The sequence below is a fragment of the Pygoscelis adeliae genome, unplaced genomic scaffold, assembly GCF_000699105.1.
Source record: "Pygoscelis adeliae isolate BGI_AS28 unplaced genomic scaffold, ASM69910v1 Scaffold226, whole genome shotgun sequence".
Lineage (NCBI taxonomy): Eukaryota > Metazoa > Chordata > Aves > Sphenisciformes > Spheniscidae > Pygoscelis > Pygoscelis adeliae.
The window spans coordinates 2,379,495-2,393,360 of record NW_008824983.1 but is presented as its reverse complement, the minus strand read 5'-3'; the positions used below and the strand labels follow the sequence as shown (position 1 = coordinate 2,393,360).

The window sequence follows — 13,866 nt, the reverse complement described above, 5'->3', positions numbered from 1 at the left end:
GCTCCCCACCAGATTCACAGTTAATATACCTAGGTATATCTCGATTAACTGCTAGAATCTGAACTCTTGTTCTATTGGGTTTAAGGAAATAAGCATCCCTGATGGTCCTCCCCCTTTTCCCTAGAAGCACCTCTGTGCCTTAGAAGGCCTTGGGAAAAACCTTTTTTCAACCCTGTATACCACTTTGTCAGTGTCATTTATCCTGGCTAGCATAATGGTGCGTTACTGGGTTATGCCGGACAAAGTAGTAACCTACTTTTTGTTCTGGATTTAATCCGTATTAGAAATGTTATATGCAGTGAATACATGGGGGTTGGAACAAGGACCATGCTTGTATTGGGATGCCTTTCTTTGAGTAATGTAAACTTCCTTTTAATTGTCATGCATTTTTCTAGTAAAAGCTCTGCAAGTCTGCAATAAAAATGGCCTCCAATAAAACTACATTGGTAAGTTCATGCACACCTAAAGTATATAAGGATTTAATCAACATATTTTTCTTCAAACTTATAACTTGGCATCTCCATTTAAAAGATACATCCACATCTCCCCTCCCCAGCATTATTCTGACCAAAATTTCAGATCCAGAAAGTAAGGCTACTAGAAAGGACATTGGCTTTCGCTTTAATAAATCTGCCATTTCTAAAGAGACTTGTTGGGAAAAAAAAAAATTAAAGGACTCTGCATTATTTCATATGTCCTGTAGTAGAAAACACTAAGGATTTTTTTAGCCTCCTTTCAGCACACCATGTAATTCATTATATATGTAAAAAATAAAATCCAAGTCATGTATTCATTTAATTTCTCCCAGTGCATTTGGGGAAAACTAATTTTCTGAGAAAAGGCAGTCTTTACAGATGAAAAATAGCATTATTGGGAAATGATGTGGCGTAGTTAAGATGCCTTTTGAAATGATTTTTAACAAATAACAGTTTCTTTGAATTTCATAGGAGCAGAGATTATCAGATGTCAACCCCTCCTGGACCATTTTAATGATGCATTCATGGATCTCAAGTCCTGTAAAGCTTTGCTTGACATTAAAATATGGACTTCTAAGGGCAGTTGGTTGCTGGTTACCATTCAACTAATAATGATACATAGTTTTGTGAAAGACAGAACTGAAGAAGTATAGTGTGAGATGCTTCTGAGGTTGAGGCGGGGAAGTAAGCAGAAATACACGTGTACGATTAAAAATTTGGATAGCAGAACAACTGATTTATAATGTACTCAAAAGGCCTGTTCTTAAATTTACTGAAATGATAACTGGTTGACCCAGATGGAGATATATTAAAAACTTGTATTAACTCCTGGCTTAGAAGTGCAATGGAGTGCTTCCTTTATATTGTATGATAACAAACTATATTAAAAGATTTCAGCAAGGTGAATGTCTGAACTTTCAGTTAGTAACTGATTGCCCACTTTTCCCTAATTCGAGTGAGAGAAGGAGTTAGAAGCCTGGGGAGGGGGTGCCTCAGGACACAGAAAGAATCTGTGAATGCAGTATTTTTGATCTTTTGATGTTGTTGAGAATTTTGCTGCACAGGTCAGGAAAATCAGTTATGGTTCCCATGGGAACCATAACTAATTCTGCTTTGTTATGTATTTGCATGCAAAACCTAAATGTATTAAGGGATAGTGTAGCTCTGGAACTGTAATTCCAATTTTGTTACCTCTTGTATGTTAAAACCCTTCACCACAGTGTCACATCAGCGTTTTAATCTTGCCCCTCAAAGAAAGAGTGATTATCCACTGGAGAGCATCTGCATCTGTCATATGTGACTTCTGAATGCGGAAAGGGAAAGGAGCCATAGATGAGCATTCAGTGGTCGAATGCCCAAGTTACAGCTTGCAACATGCAACCCTAGAGAAGGGAGCTTCAGGGGTCTAGTGGACATGTAGTACCCTTTAACTTCAGTCAGGTACCACATTCACTCGTGGGCCAAGATTTACCTTGGCTTGTGTAATCTCAGAATGGACAGGTTTTTAACAAACGTTCGGCATTTCTGCAGGCTCTGCAATCAAGTATTGTTTTAATAGGTTGGAAAGGCTCAAGAGTTTGGAAAGCAGTGCTGATGCACACGAGACCTAATTAAATCTCTAATATTTAAAACAAAAAGCAACATACTCTTGATTTTATTATTTCGTACTGCACTTCAAGAAAAAAATACAGACTCGCATGACATTCATGTTCTTCTGTGGAAGATTATATACTTAAGTCTCATAAAGTAAAAAGAAATTGTTGCTTTAATACAGAAATCCAAAACGTTTATCTTTAAGTGACAAGAATTAGTGAAGCCGAAAAGAGTACCAGAAAACAATCTTCCATTGAATCAAAGAATTTTAGTCCAACGGAGAACACAGATGGAGATGTTCCCCACTTGTAGCCTGCTTGCCTCATCACCAGTAATTATAATGTTATTACTATGGTATAGTGAGTCTGTGTCTTTTGGTCCCCGTCCCCTTCTTTTTCCTCATCTCTACCCGTTTCTCTTTTTCACACTTCCATTTCTTGAAAGAAGCTGTCTTCATAGAAGAGTTGGACATCTTAATGTTTTTATTGGGCTTCAATTTCAGTCTTACATTCTGTTTCCTGTGGAGGCAAAAAAAGCCAGTGTGCTTAAGTTGACACTTTTCAGACATGAATGCTGTGGTCAAAATACACCTGGGATATGCTGGCAGTTAAAATCTAATTGGAAATAAATGCTCCGTTTTAGATAATCTCTGTTCTATGCTTCCAAATCAAAACAAATGTCACATGAGATATAATCGTATACAGAAACTTGCTGTTTGAAAGAGAAACTTGAAACTTTTCCTGGTCTTCATTGTTTGCACCTTCAATTTATGGGTTGCTAACCAGAGTAAAGCTGTTTTGGGGAGGGAGGGAAAAATTAATTATGAAAAACAAGGGGCACAAAGACAGGGCTTTGGAAAGAAAGAATTGGCTTAAAATCTTCAGTTTACAAAAAGACGACAGTTTTTCTTGTGTCTAACATACATTTTTTTTACCACATCAAGAGAAAATTCTACAAAGTCTAAAAATTCGACAATTTCAAAATTGCTTCACAGTGTTCTCAAACTAACACGCGTTAATTCTAGAGAGGACTAGAGAAAGGCCATCAAGCAAATAGAGGTGCTCTGTGATTTTTGCTTGTCTGTTTTCTGTTCTGTAGGAAGTGCATTAGTGAGGAATTAGTTCTGTCCGCTTTGATTTAGGGTGCTGCATGACTATGTTTTAGGAGCTTAATACTGCTCCCATTAGTTTATGGCTGCCACTTCAACAATTTCCTTACAAGGTGCGGTCCAAAATGGCAAGCAAACTGCTTTGGGTCTGCTAGTGCTCCAGAAATGTGATATGACAACATGATAGGCTTGTTCCAGCCTTTTTAAGATTACAAACAAGGAAATTCTGAAATGTGTCCTTCTATTACTATTTAATAGTGCCTTATTAAACTGGGAATGCCTTGAGGATGATGTGGATGTAATATTTATTTTAAGAACTTAAAGAATACTATTTGAAGTATTGAATGTAAACTTAAAACACTTTTAAAGTTTTTTAAGTTAGCAAAATTTCATTTACGTGTTAAGTGCTGTACTTAAGCGTAGCTGTCTTAAATTTTTGCACCTTTGTGACATCTGTTTGAATGTAAGTTACATCGGTGCGTGGCTAAGAATGAGAAAGGACTGCAATAATGGAATGCTCCCAGCATGCATCCTGTTCAATAGTTACAGGTTACTGTTGAGTATTTTGCTTATTGTAGCAATACATCATAAACTTTGCTCCCATCAGCTTCTCCTTTTTTTTTTTTTTTTTTGGAAAAGGTAGTAACCACCTTTTTTTGTGTAGCATCCCTTTTCTATTTTATGCATTTTCACAGTTCCCTTATTACTTTTCTTTACTTCTGCCTTACGCTGTTTCGTGCCCTCTGCCTTTTCACAGGCATAGAGTTAACTCTTAGAAGCTTCATAAATTTTGAGCATGTAGCACTGAGAATTAAATTTATAAGGGGAGTGGAGGCACTGAGTGTATGGACAAAAATATTTCACCTTTTTAAAAACTGGTGTTGGGTATCTCATTAAGCAACTGAAAAAACCCAAAACTTTAACATGTCTTGCTCAGGTTACCTGACCACATGCACTAACGTAAAAGGAGTCTGAGCTTCTGGCTTTAGTGTGAATAAGTACATGATTCTTTGCTGTTTACTGAGCAAAGTTGGATTTGGCCAGTGAAGTAACTGTGTAAAGCAAAAGAATGAATAATGTCATTCTGAATTTCTTTTGTAGCACAAAATGGGAAAGAAACAGAATGGCAAAGGTAAAAAAGTTGAAGAGGCAGAGCCTGAAGAATTTGTTGTGGAGAAAGTCCTGGACAGACGTGTTGTAAATGGAAAGGTGGAATACTACTTGAAGTGGAAAGGATTTACAGAGTAAGGCATTACCTATTATTTTTTTCTGATAGAATGCTAAATACCATTTATTTGAAATAACTATGCAGAGAGGGGGTTGGATGATGGGGATACATTTTAAAGAACTTCAAGGGAAGGACATCCATGAATGCATATTCAAGTGGGGCAGTCAAGTATGAAAATAAAACAGAAGATACGTAGCTTAGTGTTTGTGCTACATAAAATGTTCCAAGACTTTTACCTTAGTGATCGTTCTTTGACCACTGTTCTTTGATTTAGCTTGTGTCAGTATCTATCAAGGTAAGCTAGACTAACAGTTGTTACGTATGTGGTGGAATGAATGTTACTTCTGAGTAAGAAATTTTGCAGGGGTTTAAACTGTAGGCAGCTCTGAAGCAATGAATTTGAAGCAGATAGTTTGGTTATTAGTCACTTTTCTGAACTGCTCTCAAATTAGATGAATTTGCATAAGGAATTCTGTGGCATTCTGCCTCCATTAGGCATACCCGAAAGGTATCTTTGGAGTCTCTTTCCCAGGACTTACAGAAGCACAACAAAACCTTACAATGGACTTAAAAAGTTGATTGTTAAAGAAGGCACATAGTTGTGCCTCCTCTCTCACTCCCATGACACTTTCTGGCAGACTACTTTACTAGCTGATGGTAGTGCACCTTATTTGAACATAAGTAGTTACATACGCAGTCGTGTTCTTGTTGCATACCTCCCAAAGTGATTGCATTGCAACATTCTGCATTCTAGCACCTGAAATTTGTGTAGTGATAAGTGCATAAACACAAAACATAATGTATTTAGTATTCGAGGGTCTGATTTGAAGTTGTAAAAATATGTTTTAGTAACTGAAAATAATTCGTAGGCATCCTGCTTGTGCAGTAGCGCTGTGGCAGTATTTGCGCATGAGGACTCCTGATTAGGTGCTTAGTTGTTGTAGGGAACATTCATGGACTTCTTAAAATTTTAGTTAACAAAATACACTCACTGGAACATTTGCAGTGCACAGCTCTGGACATGGAACCTTTGTTCCCTCCTGTAGTCAACTGCAGGAGGGAGATAGTTCTAGGTACAGTTGATCTCAGTGCTGTGAGACAACTTTTGAGAGCATTCCTCATGTATAGAAGCTTAGACATATATACTTACACTGTTTGTAGTGAGTGTTGTGTACATTCTGTTCTCTGTAACTCGTAGTGCTCACATCATATGGTTGGTTTGCATGGACAGTTTTTAGAGGAACCAGGGAAGGGAGTCAGTTTAAATGGACAGGTAGGTTTTGGTAGAGTGGGGATTGCTTGTTTTAACTCCTGTGATCCCACCCAGATCATAGGAGTTAATAGAGCTGCTTATTTTGTATCTCCAGTTTAAGAACATTGTTTTTCAACAGTAGCAGAGCATACTTCTTTCAGTAATCAAATGCAGTACATGAAGGTTGCTAAAGACGGCAAGGTAAGCATCCTTAGGTTTAAGAAACCTGCCTTACATAATGAGAAAAAGATCAACTTGCTTAAGGTGAGCCATGTGGCTAGTTTTACGTTTTTCTTCTTTTCCTAGTTTTACATAAATGTGTGTATGTTTCAGTGCTGACAACACGTGGGAACCTGAAGAAAACTTAGATTGTCCAGAGCTAATCGAAGCTTTTCTGAACTCTCAGAAAGCTGGTAAAGAAAAAACAGATGGTGCCAAAAGAAAATCTTTGTCAGATAGTGAATCTGATGATAGTAAATCAAAGAAAAAGCGTGATTCTGTAAGTATATGTTCATGTGCTAAGCTTTGTTTTTCCTGTGTCTCTTCCCTACCGCTCCATCCCCATCCCTCCCAAAATCCTGTTGTAACTTTGAGAATGAGACCAAACATGGGTTTAAAACTGTAAAAATCACCCAACACCTGGAACTGTGGTTTGAAAAGGGTAGTCATTCATGGTGGTTAATGAGACTACCCAAATGGTGGGTAAAAAATGATTGATTGACATGATGACTAAAAGTTCTTGCATTGTCCCATGATGCTTACTGAATAATTGAAAGTAAGACTGGTATAAGAGTTATTTATGAGTGATATTAAGTGGTCAGTTTGTATTAGAGCAAACGGTTCATGAATGGAACAAAGATTAAGTTCTGTTTTGGCTTTCATATTTAGTATATAGTTTTAAATAGGTGAGCGGCAAGATGGCAAAATGTGAAGACCAGGTAGTTAGATTAGGACCAGACATGATGGTGGAGAGGGAGTAGAAAGGGTGACTGAAGAGAGCCTACCTTTTCTTAAAGGTCTGGGTTTCTCCTACAGTTTAAATGAACGAACAACATGACAAATTTAGTGCTGATAAGTACAAAATAACGCGCATATAATAATGTGCTCAGTAGTTCACATTTTTCTCTGTAAACTTTCAAACTAGGAATTTGAAACGAAGTTGGTTGGCAATGTCAGTGGTTTACTGAAGACAGCTGTTGGATGTGTGGTTACTGTCAAAAAAGTTGGAAGGCATCAAAAGGAATGATGAACAATACAAAGAATATTTTAGTTTCTGTATAAAGTCAATTGTGTGTCTTCATCTGGTACAGTAGTGGCCACTGTCTCAAGAAGGATATTGTGAAACTAGAGGAACTAGTACAGGAAATAGTCGTGATATTCCTTACCACCAGCACGATCTCAGTGAGCTGAGAAGAGTCGAGGTATTCCCCAAGGGTGCAGTTTCATGATTGGCTTAAGCCAACCCAAGGCTGTTGTTTTGCTGAAAAGGATGTGTTTTTCCCAATTCCAGGAGTGCATTTTTGCTTTGCCTCTTTTGTTGCTTTTACTGGCCATGCTTGTTTGTTTATCTACTACAAGGACTTTTAGATCACTTGTTTCATCTATTGAGTTTTCAGAAATAAATGCTAGAAGCATTGATGTAAAATTCCTCCATTGTTAATCTACATCTGAATGACTTGACTTGAAGATCAGTCAGGAAAAAATAAAATTAATGTACTGCTCGAACAATTATATGTAATCACAGCTTTTATAATTATGTAAGGCTATGTTTTTTGTTCTGATATACACATATACACAAGAATGCATGTATCTAGCTCTAATGCCGAAACAGAATTTATTTTAAAACTAGATAACAATCTTCTAACTTACTCAATAGGTTGATAAACCAAGAGGGTTTGCAAGGGGTCTTGATCCTGAGCGGATAATTGGGGCTACGGATAGCAGTGGAGAGCTTATGTTCCTCATGAAATGGTAAGTCTTATATCCGCAGTTCTGGTCCATATTGAGGGAGGGCAGGCAGTTGCACTTAGGCTAATAAGGCAACTTCATTTCAGGAGTAAGACAGCTGGTGATCTCCTTATTAACCTTGTATTCTTAGAAAAACAAAGCTTGTATGATCGGTTAGCACTTAATTCTCTCTTCCTTCCAAAATAAAAATAACTATGTTCTGTTGGTTCAGTTTTACAGAAGTAGAAATTTGAAAGGTAAATTCTGATAAAATACAGAAAAATTGTTATTTGTACAGAAAAGCTGGATCTCAGTGGTGTTCTTGCTGCGGGAACAGTAGGCAGAACTCCGGCTTCACATGTTTCAATAAGCAGAAGCCAGCTGCTGGATAGCCAACCTTTTAACCAACCCAAGTGCCAGCTGTTCTGCGTGCAACCAAGTGGATAGAGAATTGGAAGGAACTAGTGGAGGAAGCTGAGGCTGAGTTGGAGAACAAACAATATGAAGGAGAGGTTTATCGTTGTGGGCTAGTAAGAGTGGAGAGTGATGGGGGGAGTTTGCGTTGTTGGGAGGCTAGAGGGAGACCAGCTTCGTTAGCTACAGTGCTGATGGAAGACTTCTTGTGTCTCTTTAGTGAACAGGTAGGATAAAATTAAATTGTTTTTCCAGTCTTGAGAATACAAGAGATTGAATTAACATTTGCTGGGGGTCAGATTTCTTATGGTGTTGGGATGAGAAGAATGATAGCTTTCCACAGCCTTTGAGAAGGGCATAATTTTCTGAATGGAGTCAAACTGAGTGGTCTCCAGAGAAATGATTTGTCGTGTGATGTGCCTGGGCTGCTGAAGATTAGTGCTTTGGAAGATTCTGTCTCCCTTCTGCCTTTTCAAATTCTCTATAAATTTTATGTGAAACTTAGAAGAGTTGCAAAATACAGATCGTGACTATTTGAATTTCTGTAGTGACAATTGGCAAAATGAAACACAAAGGAAACGTACAAAAAAAAGTGCTTTTTTGTTTAGTTCAGTTGCAGTTGATTAGTTTTTCCATAAATGATTGTAGGCAACAAACATAGATATGAATATGTATGCATAAAACTGACTTGTAAAGGCAGCATACACTTTAAAATGGAATCTGAAGCATGTCAGACTGGAAGTTTGTTTTATTACCCCAAGACAGTATCAAGAATAGCAGTATGAAATATAGCAAGTTACCTGCATAAACAGTAAATATAATTTGGATGTAAGTACCACCTCTTAAGACTGATGCTATTGATTTTTAAGTCTCACTTTGAAGATTTGGTTATGCTTTAAAAGACAAAATTAGCGAAGTTTTATATGAAATATAGCAAGTTACCTGCATAAACAGTAAATATAATTTGGATGTAAGTACCACCTCTTAAGACTGATGCTATTGATTTTTAAGTCTCTGAAGATTTGATTATGCTTTAAAAGACAAAATTAGAGAAGTTTTACTTCTTTCATTACATACTGCAGTAGGTAACTGTATAAATGGTTCCCTTTTGCATAGCGTTTTCCTTTCAAACAGAAAAAAACATGGGAAGGGAAGGAAGATACAGCTGTGAAACCTTGCCATTAGCATGGAAATGCTTGGTAGCTATAGTGAAAGGTATACTGAAAACTGATTTCTAGCTGACATTCTTTTCAGAACTTACGACCTATCAAGAGCTGCTAAATTTACTGAATTAATGATCATGCGTTTTCTTAAATCCCACTCTCTTCTACACCAGGAAAGACTCTGATGAGGCAGATCTGGTCCTGGCCAAAGAAGCTAACGTGAAGTGTCCTCAGATCGTAATCGCTTTTTATGAAGAGCGACTAACTTGGCATTCATGCCCAGAAGATGAAGCACAATAATTGTTTGCGTTGCTTTTTTATATATATGAATATTAAAACCTGAAATTTGATTTATTAGCAATGTGAGAAGCATACATTCTAACAAGAATCAAATTTGATATTTTTTTGAAGTAGTACGTTTTGCATCAACAGCAAGTAAATAAAAGCTTTCTGCAACTTGTTTCATTTATCACAAGAGAGCATTTGATACTACTACTTCCTCCATATTAGGTAAAAGCTTTTATAAAACATTCATAAACTTCCATAGTTATTACAGAATCATAATGAATGTCTAAACAAACTCATGGATGTTTTGTAGTCTTCTATACTATTGATGTGCATGTATCTTCTTTACCCAAACCTAGCCCTTTAAACCTGTAGAATCATTCTTTTTAGTATTTGGGGTCACTTGGTCCCAAGAAGACCAGGCGAAAACTAACTTTGTAGTAATTTGAATGTTATCAGACTGTATATTGTTTACTTTATTGTAAATACTGGTGAACAGTGGTCAATAAAATAGTTTTATATTCTTCCTTTATACTGATAGGCTGTGACTCTTTTGAAGCGGTATGATATTTCTGAACTTTTGATATGTTAAGCTCTCAATTCATAATATATTTAACTGTTAAGTTGTTTTTTGGGGGTAGATTGATTAATTAATATGACCCCATTGTTACTCTGTAATCACAGTACGAGACAAATACCAGGCTTTGATTCTTTGTATTTTTTTGTGAACAATGCCTGAGGCATAGTTTTTTTCAGTCAGGATGGGCCTGTGAAATGAATGTGCTTTGGGTACTTGTTTAAGTCACAGATAGCAACCATACTGCTATGGTATGGTTGTATGGTCACAAGGCCGAGCGGTCTCTGCAGATGTACTAGGAAATATTTGACATGTGTTGATAGTATCAGCGTTTGCTTTAATTTCAGGTCTTAATGCAAGGCTATACTGTAACTAGCAGTGTTTCGGATGGAATTAGCTCTGCCTTTAAAGTAGAATATTTTACTGACGATACTAAGTCATATACTTTAAACAAAAGATTTTGTTTCCATTTCAGATTGAATTTTAAAATAAGTCCTATAATCAGCTGCTTGCAGAATGCCTTCAGAAGGGCAGAAGTAAGGGGTGGGGAACTCAGGAGGAGGAGGAAAGTTGCCTTTTTCCATTCTTTCTTCAGTTGCCATTCCTTTTTTCACTTGCTTTCATCTATACACCTTCTTCTATTTGTGTTTTGACTACCATGGTATAGTTTGCCTTGATCTGTGCCTCTATATGTCAATGGCCAAGCTTGTTTCAGAATTCCCCTTAATTTAGAGTTTTGACTAAAAAAAATAATCCTGTAATATGCTACTGTCAATGCCCTAGGCGAGACAGTTAAGATCGCCCAGCTATGTTTTCTTAGAAGCTTAAAAAAAGATGGGTATTCCTGGAAACCCTCATATGGTGTGCTGAGGAGCGGATGAAGGAATTTAGTCTGTGCTTGATGTTCTTTTGATACTGTTTCACAAATAATTACTATAACTACTTGTCCTCACATAGTTTCAAAAGCCATTTACATTGTGAATCAAAACTTGTAAAACACTTAATTATAGTTAAACGCTGGGGTGGCTAAACTGATGCTAAATTACCCTTTTATGTGTAACTGCTTTGTCTTGTCAAGATTTTTTATTATTGGGTTTGGGCAGAATTCAGTCGCTGTCTATTTATGGCTCTAGGAAAAATCTGGTATCCCTGTTAGTGTGGGCGTTCCCTTGCACCAAGTAATGATAATTTCAGAGCCTAGCTAGCTTCTCTTGCCTGTTCCTTAGACAAATGACCCTGAATTTGTCATATGTGTAAGTCTTCTACAGAGTTCATGGCTGCCTTGGTTTCGGCTGGGATAGAGTTAATTTCCTTCCTAGTAGCTGGTACAGTGCTGTGTTTTAGATATAGGATGAGAGCAAAGTTGATAACACACCGATGTTTTAGTTGTTGCTGAGCGGTGCTTGACAAAAGTCAAGGACTTTTCAGCTTCTCATACTGCCCTGCCAGCGAGGAGGCTGGAGGTGCGCAAGAAGCTGGGAAGGGGACACAGCCAGGACAGCTGACCCCAGCTGACCAAAGGGATACTCCATATCATATGACGTCATACTAAACAAAAAACTGGGGGGAGTTAGGTGGGGGTGCGGCCACTGCTCAGGAATTGCTGGGCATTAGTCAGCGGGTGGTGACCAATTGCATTGTGCATCACTTGTTTTGTATATTCTTTTATCATTTTTATTATTTTCCCTTCCTTTTCTGTCCTATTAAATTGTCTTTATGTCAACCCATGAGGTTTACCTTTTTTCTGATTCTCTTCCCCCATCCCACTTGGGGGGGGGGAGTGAGCGAACGTCTGTGTGGTGTTTAGCTGCCTGCCAGGTTAAACCACAATAATGGCTTAATTCTTTGGGGGCTATAATAGGAGTATTTATGCACCTAGTATGTAGGATGCTGAAACCCTTGGTTTTTTTACCCAGTAGCTTGAGAAATATGCCGGCTAAACAAGAATTCCAAAGCAGCTTGTGTTCTCCCGCCTGCTCCTTCAGTATGGAGTGCTTTTTTAAAGAGTTAAAACTGTTACTCTACAGTTTGTGTTTTACTGTCTGAAACTTTGCAGTTTCTATACTTTGTTTCAAGTGTGGATATCAAGTTTATATGAAGTTGCTGATTTGAAGCAATAACAGGCTAAACAGTTGATTTAAATTATCAGTTATTGTAAGTGGTAGACATAGAGATTTTTGTTGAAAGGTTGATTCTCCTTAATTTGTAACCCTTAAAATAGAGATTTGCAACTCGATAACAGCTTTTACATTGTATTTGGTTCTTCCTTCTGACTATCCGTAAAAGTGCACTGTATTCACATTTAAACAACTTTGCAGCTTGTTAGACAATTACTTAGATTTCAAGTTTTTTACATTATGACGGTAGAAATGCTGACTGGTATTTGATTCCTTTTTTTTTTCTCCTCACTTTGTGTCAAACTGCATTTTGATAGTAATGAAATGCAACACTTTAAAGTTACGAGTTCTGTAAAATTATGCTGAATGTGCTGCATACATATGCAAAAAGTTAACAAATGTTATTAAAATTAACTGATTAAATAAATGAGATATCTTCTGTAGTTAGTGAGTTGTGCAGAGGTTTCTGGTTATTGTCCTTTCTTATAACAAAACAAATAGGTTTCAGGCTGTCATTTCATGATCACTCTATGCTGATGTTGTCCTGAAAAAAAAACAAACAAAAAAACCCCAACCAGTTCTGCTTGCTCTAATACGACTCCTGACCCTGGCTGAAGAAAACACTCGAGTTAAACGTAACCAGGTAGTGCTAGGTTATTGCAAAATTCAAATCATGATCAGTTATGGCATCATCTTCTCACAGCCTGGTTCTTACTTCTTTGCTAGGAAAGAATAATACATTTTGCTTTTTTAAAACTCCTAGTTTGTTTATTAGTATTGAATTAATTGCAAATTAATTAAAGCTGCTGTTGGAATAAAACAAATAGCACTGGCAAGAAAAGCTATCAGCATTGCAAGTGAATTTTATCAGTCTAGCACAAACGGATTCTACATGCTTCATGGTAATTATTCTAGATTTATGGTCCAGTTCTCTTTAAAACTGCTTGGCAGTTTCTTAACAATAGATTATAGTACATTTACGAGTCAACATATGTTGCCATAATTTCAAGTGTTAACTAGAAGTACATTTTTTTCTTTAATTGCAAATTATTATTTTTCTTACTCACCTGAATTAGGCTCTTGCACTATAAAAGATTGTCCTCCTTTCCTGTTCAAAGAGCTTTCTCCAACATCCTCAGTGTTTCTTTTACTGTCGGTGTCCTCCTCTCTGGAATTTCTTCTCAAAATGCCACCTTTTATTCAACTTCTGAATTCAGCTGCTTATGTTAAGACACATCTACTCTGCTGACAGAGGCCTCTAAACCTGAACTGGCAGCCAAGCCAGATGCCCCCAAATTTGTTTCTGAGGTGCCTCCCCCAAAATGAAGAGTCTTACTGCACAGACTTACTGCACCTTACAAGCTGAAGTGCAATACCATGGAAATATGGCTGTATGGTTCCTGGACCAAACATTGCAGGGTCGAATGGAGGCACGTTTTTCCCTGTTGATTTATGAAGCTGTGTCTCCACTAGCTCAAGGAGTTGTGCTTTGTTTTGGAGAGCGAATATGCAGACTAGCTGTTGTGGGGTTTATCTGTCCCAGATGTATACTGTTCAGTATACATCAGGGCAGTTTCTGCCTGATAGTGTTTTGCTGTTCTCTCAGCCTTTAGTTGTGACAACACTTGGGAGGGCGTGCAGCAGCTGAGGTAAAAGTGTTTGGTGGTACTTTCATCTCAGCAGGACCTGGAAAGAGCTGCGGAAGC

The 13,866-nt window shown here is 37.5% G+C and overlaps 1 protein-coding gene across 3 annotated transcripts; it reads left to right on the top strand.

Moving 5' to 3' along the window:
- The first annotated feature begins 344 nt into the window (after positions 1-344).
- CBX3 (chromobox homolog 3) lies at positions 345-10,000 on the top strand. 3 transcript variants are annotated; one of them, XM_009325720.1, is made up of 6 exons: positions 951-1,016; positions 2,275-2,400; positions 4,279-4,421; positions 5,991-6,156; positions 7,534-7,628; positions 9,355-10,000. In XM_009325720.1, the coding sequence occupies exons 2-6, from the start codon at positions 2,359-2,361 to the stop codon at positions 9,479-9,481; spliced, it is 573 nt and encodes a 190-aa protein (XP_009323995.1). In that variant the 5' UTR covers positions 951-1,016; positions 2,275-2,358; the 3' UTR covers positions 9,482-10,000. The 3 variants fall into 3 exon arrangements, with proteins under 3 accessions (XP_009323996.1, XP_009323995.1, XP_009323994.1); XM_009325721.1 differs by lacking the exons at positions 951-1,016; positions 2,275-2,400 and adding an exon at positions 345-446; XM_009325719.1 differs by lacking the exon at positions 951-1,016 and having other exon boundaries at positions 1,535-2,400.
- Positions 10,001-13,866: the final 3,866 nt, after the last annotated feature.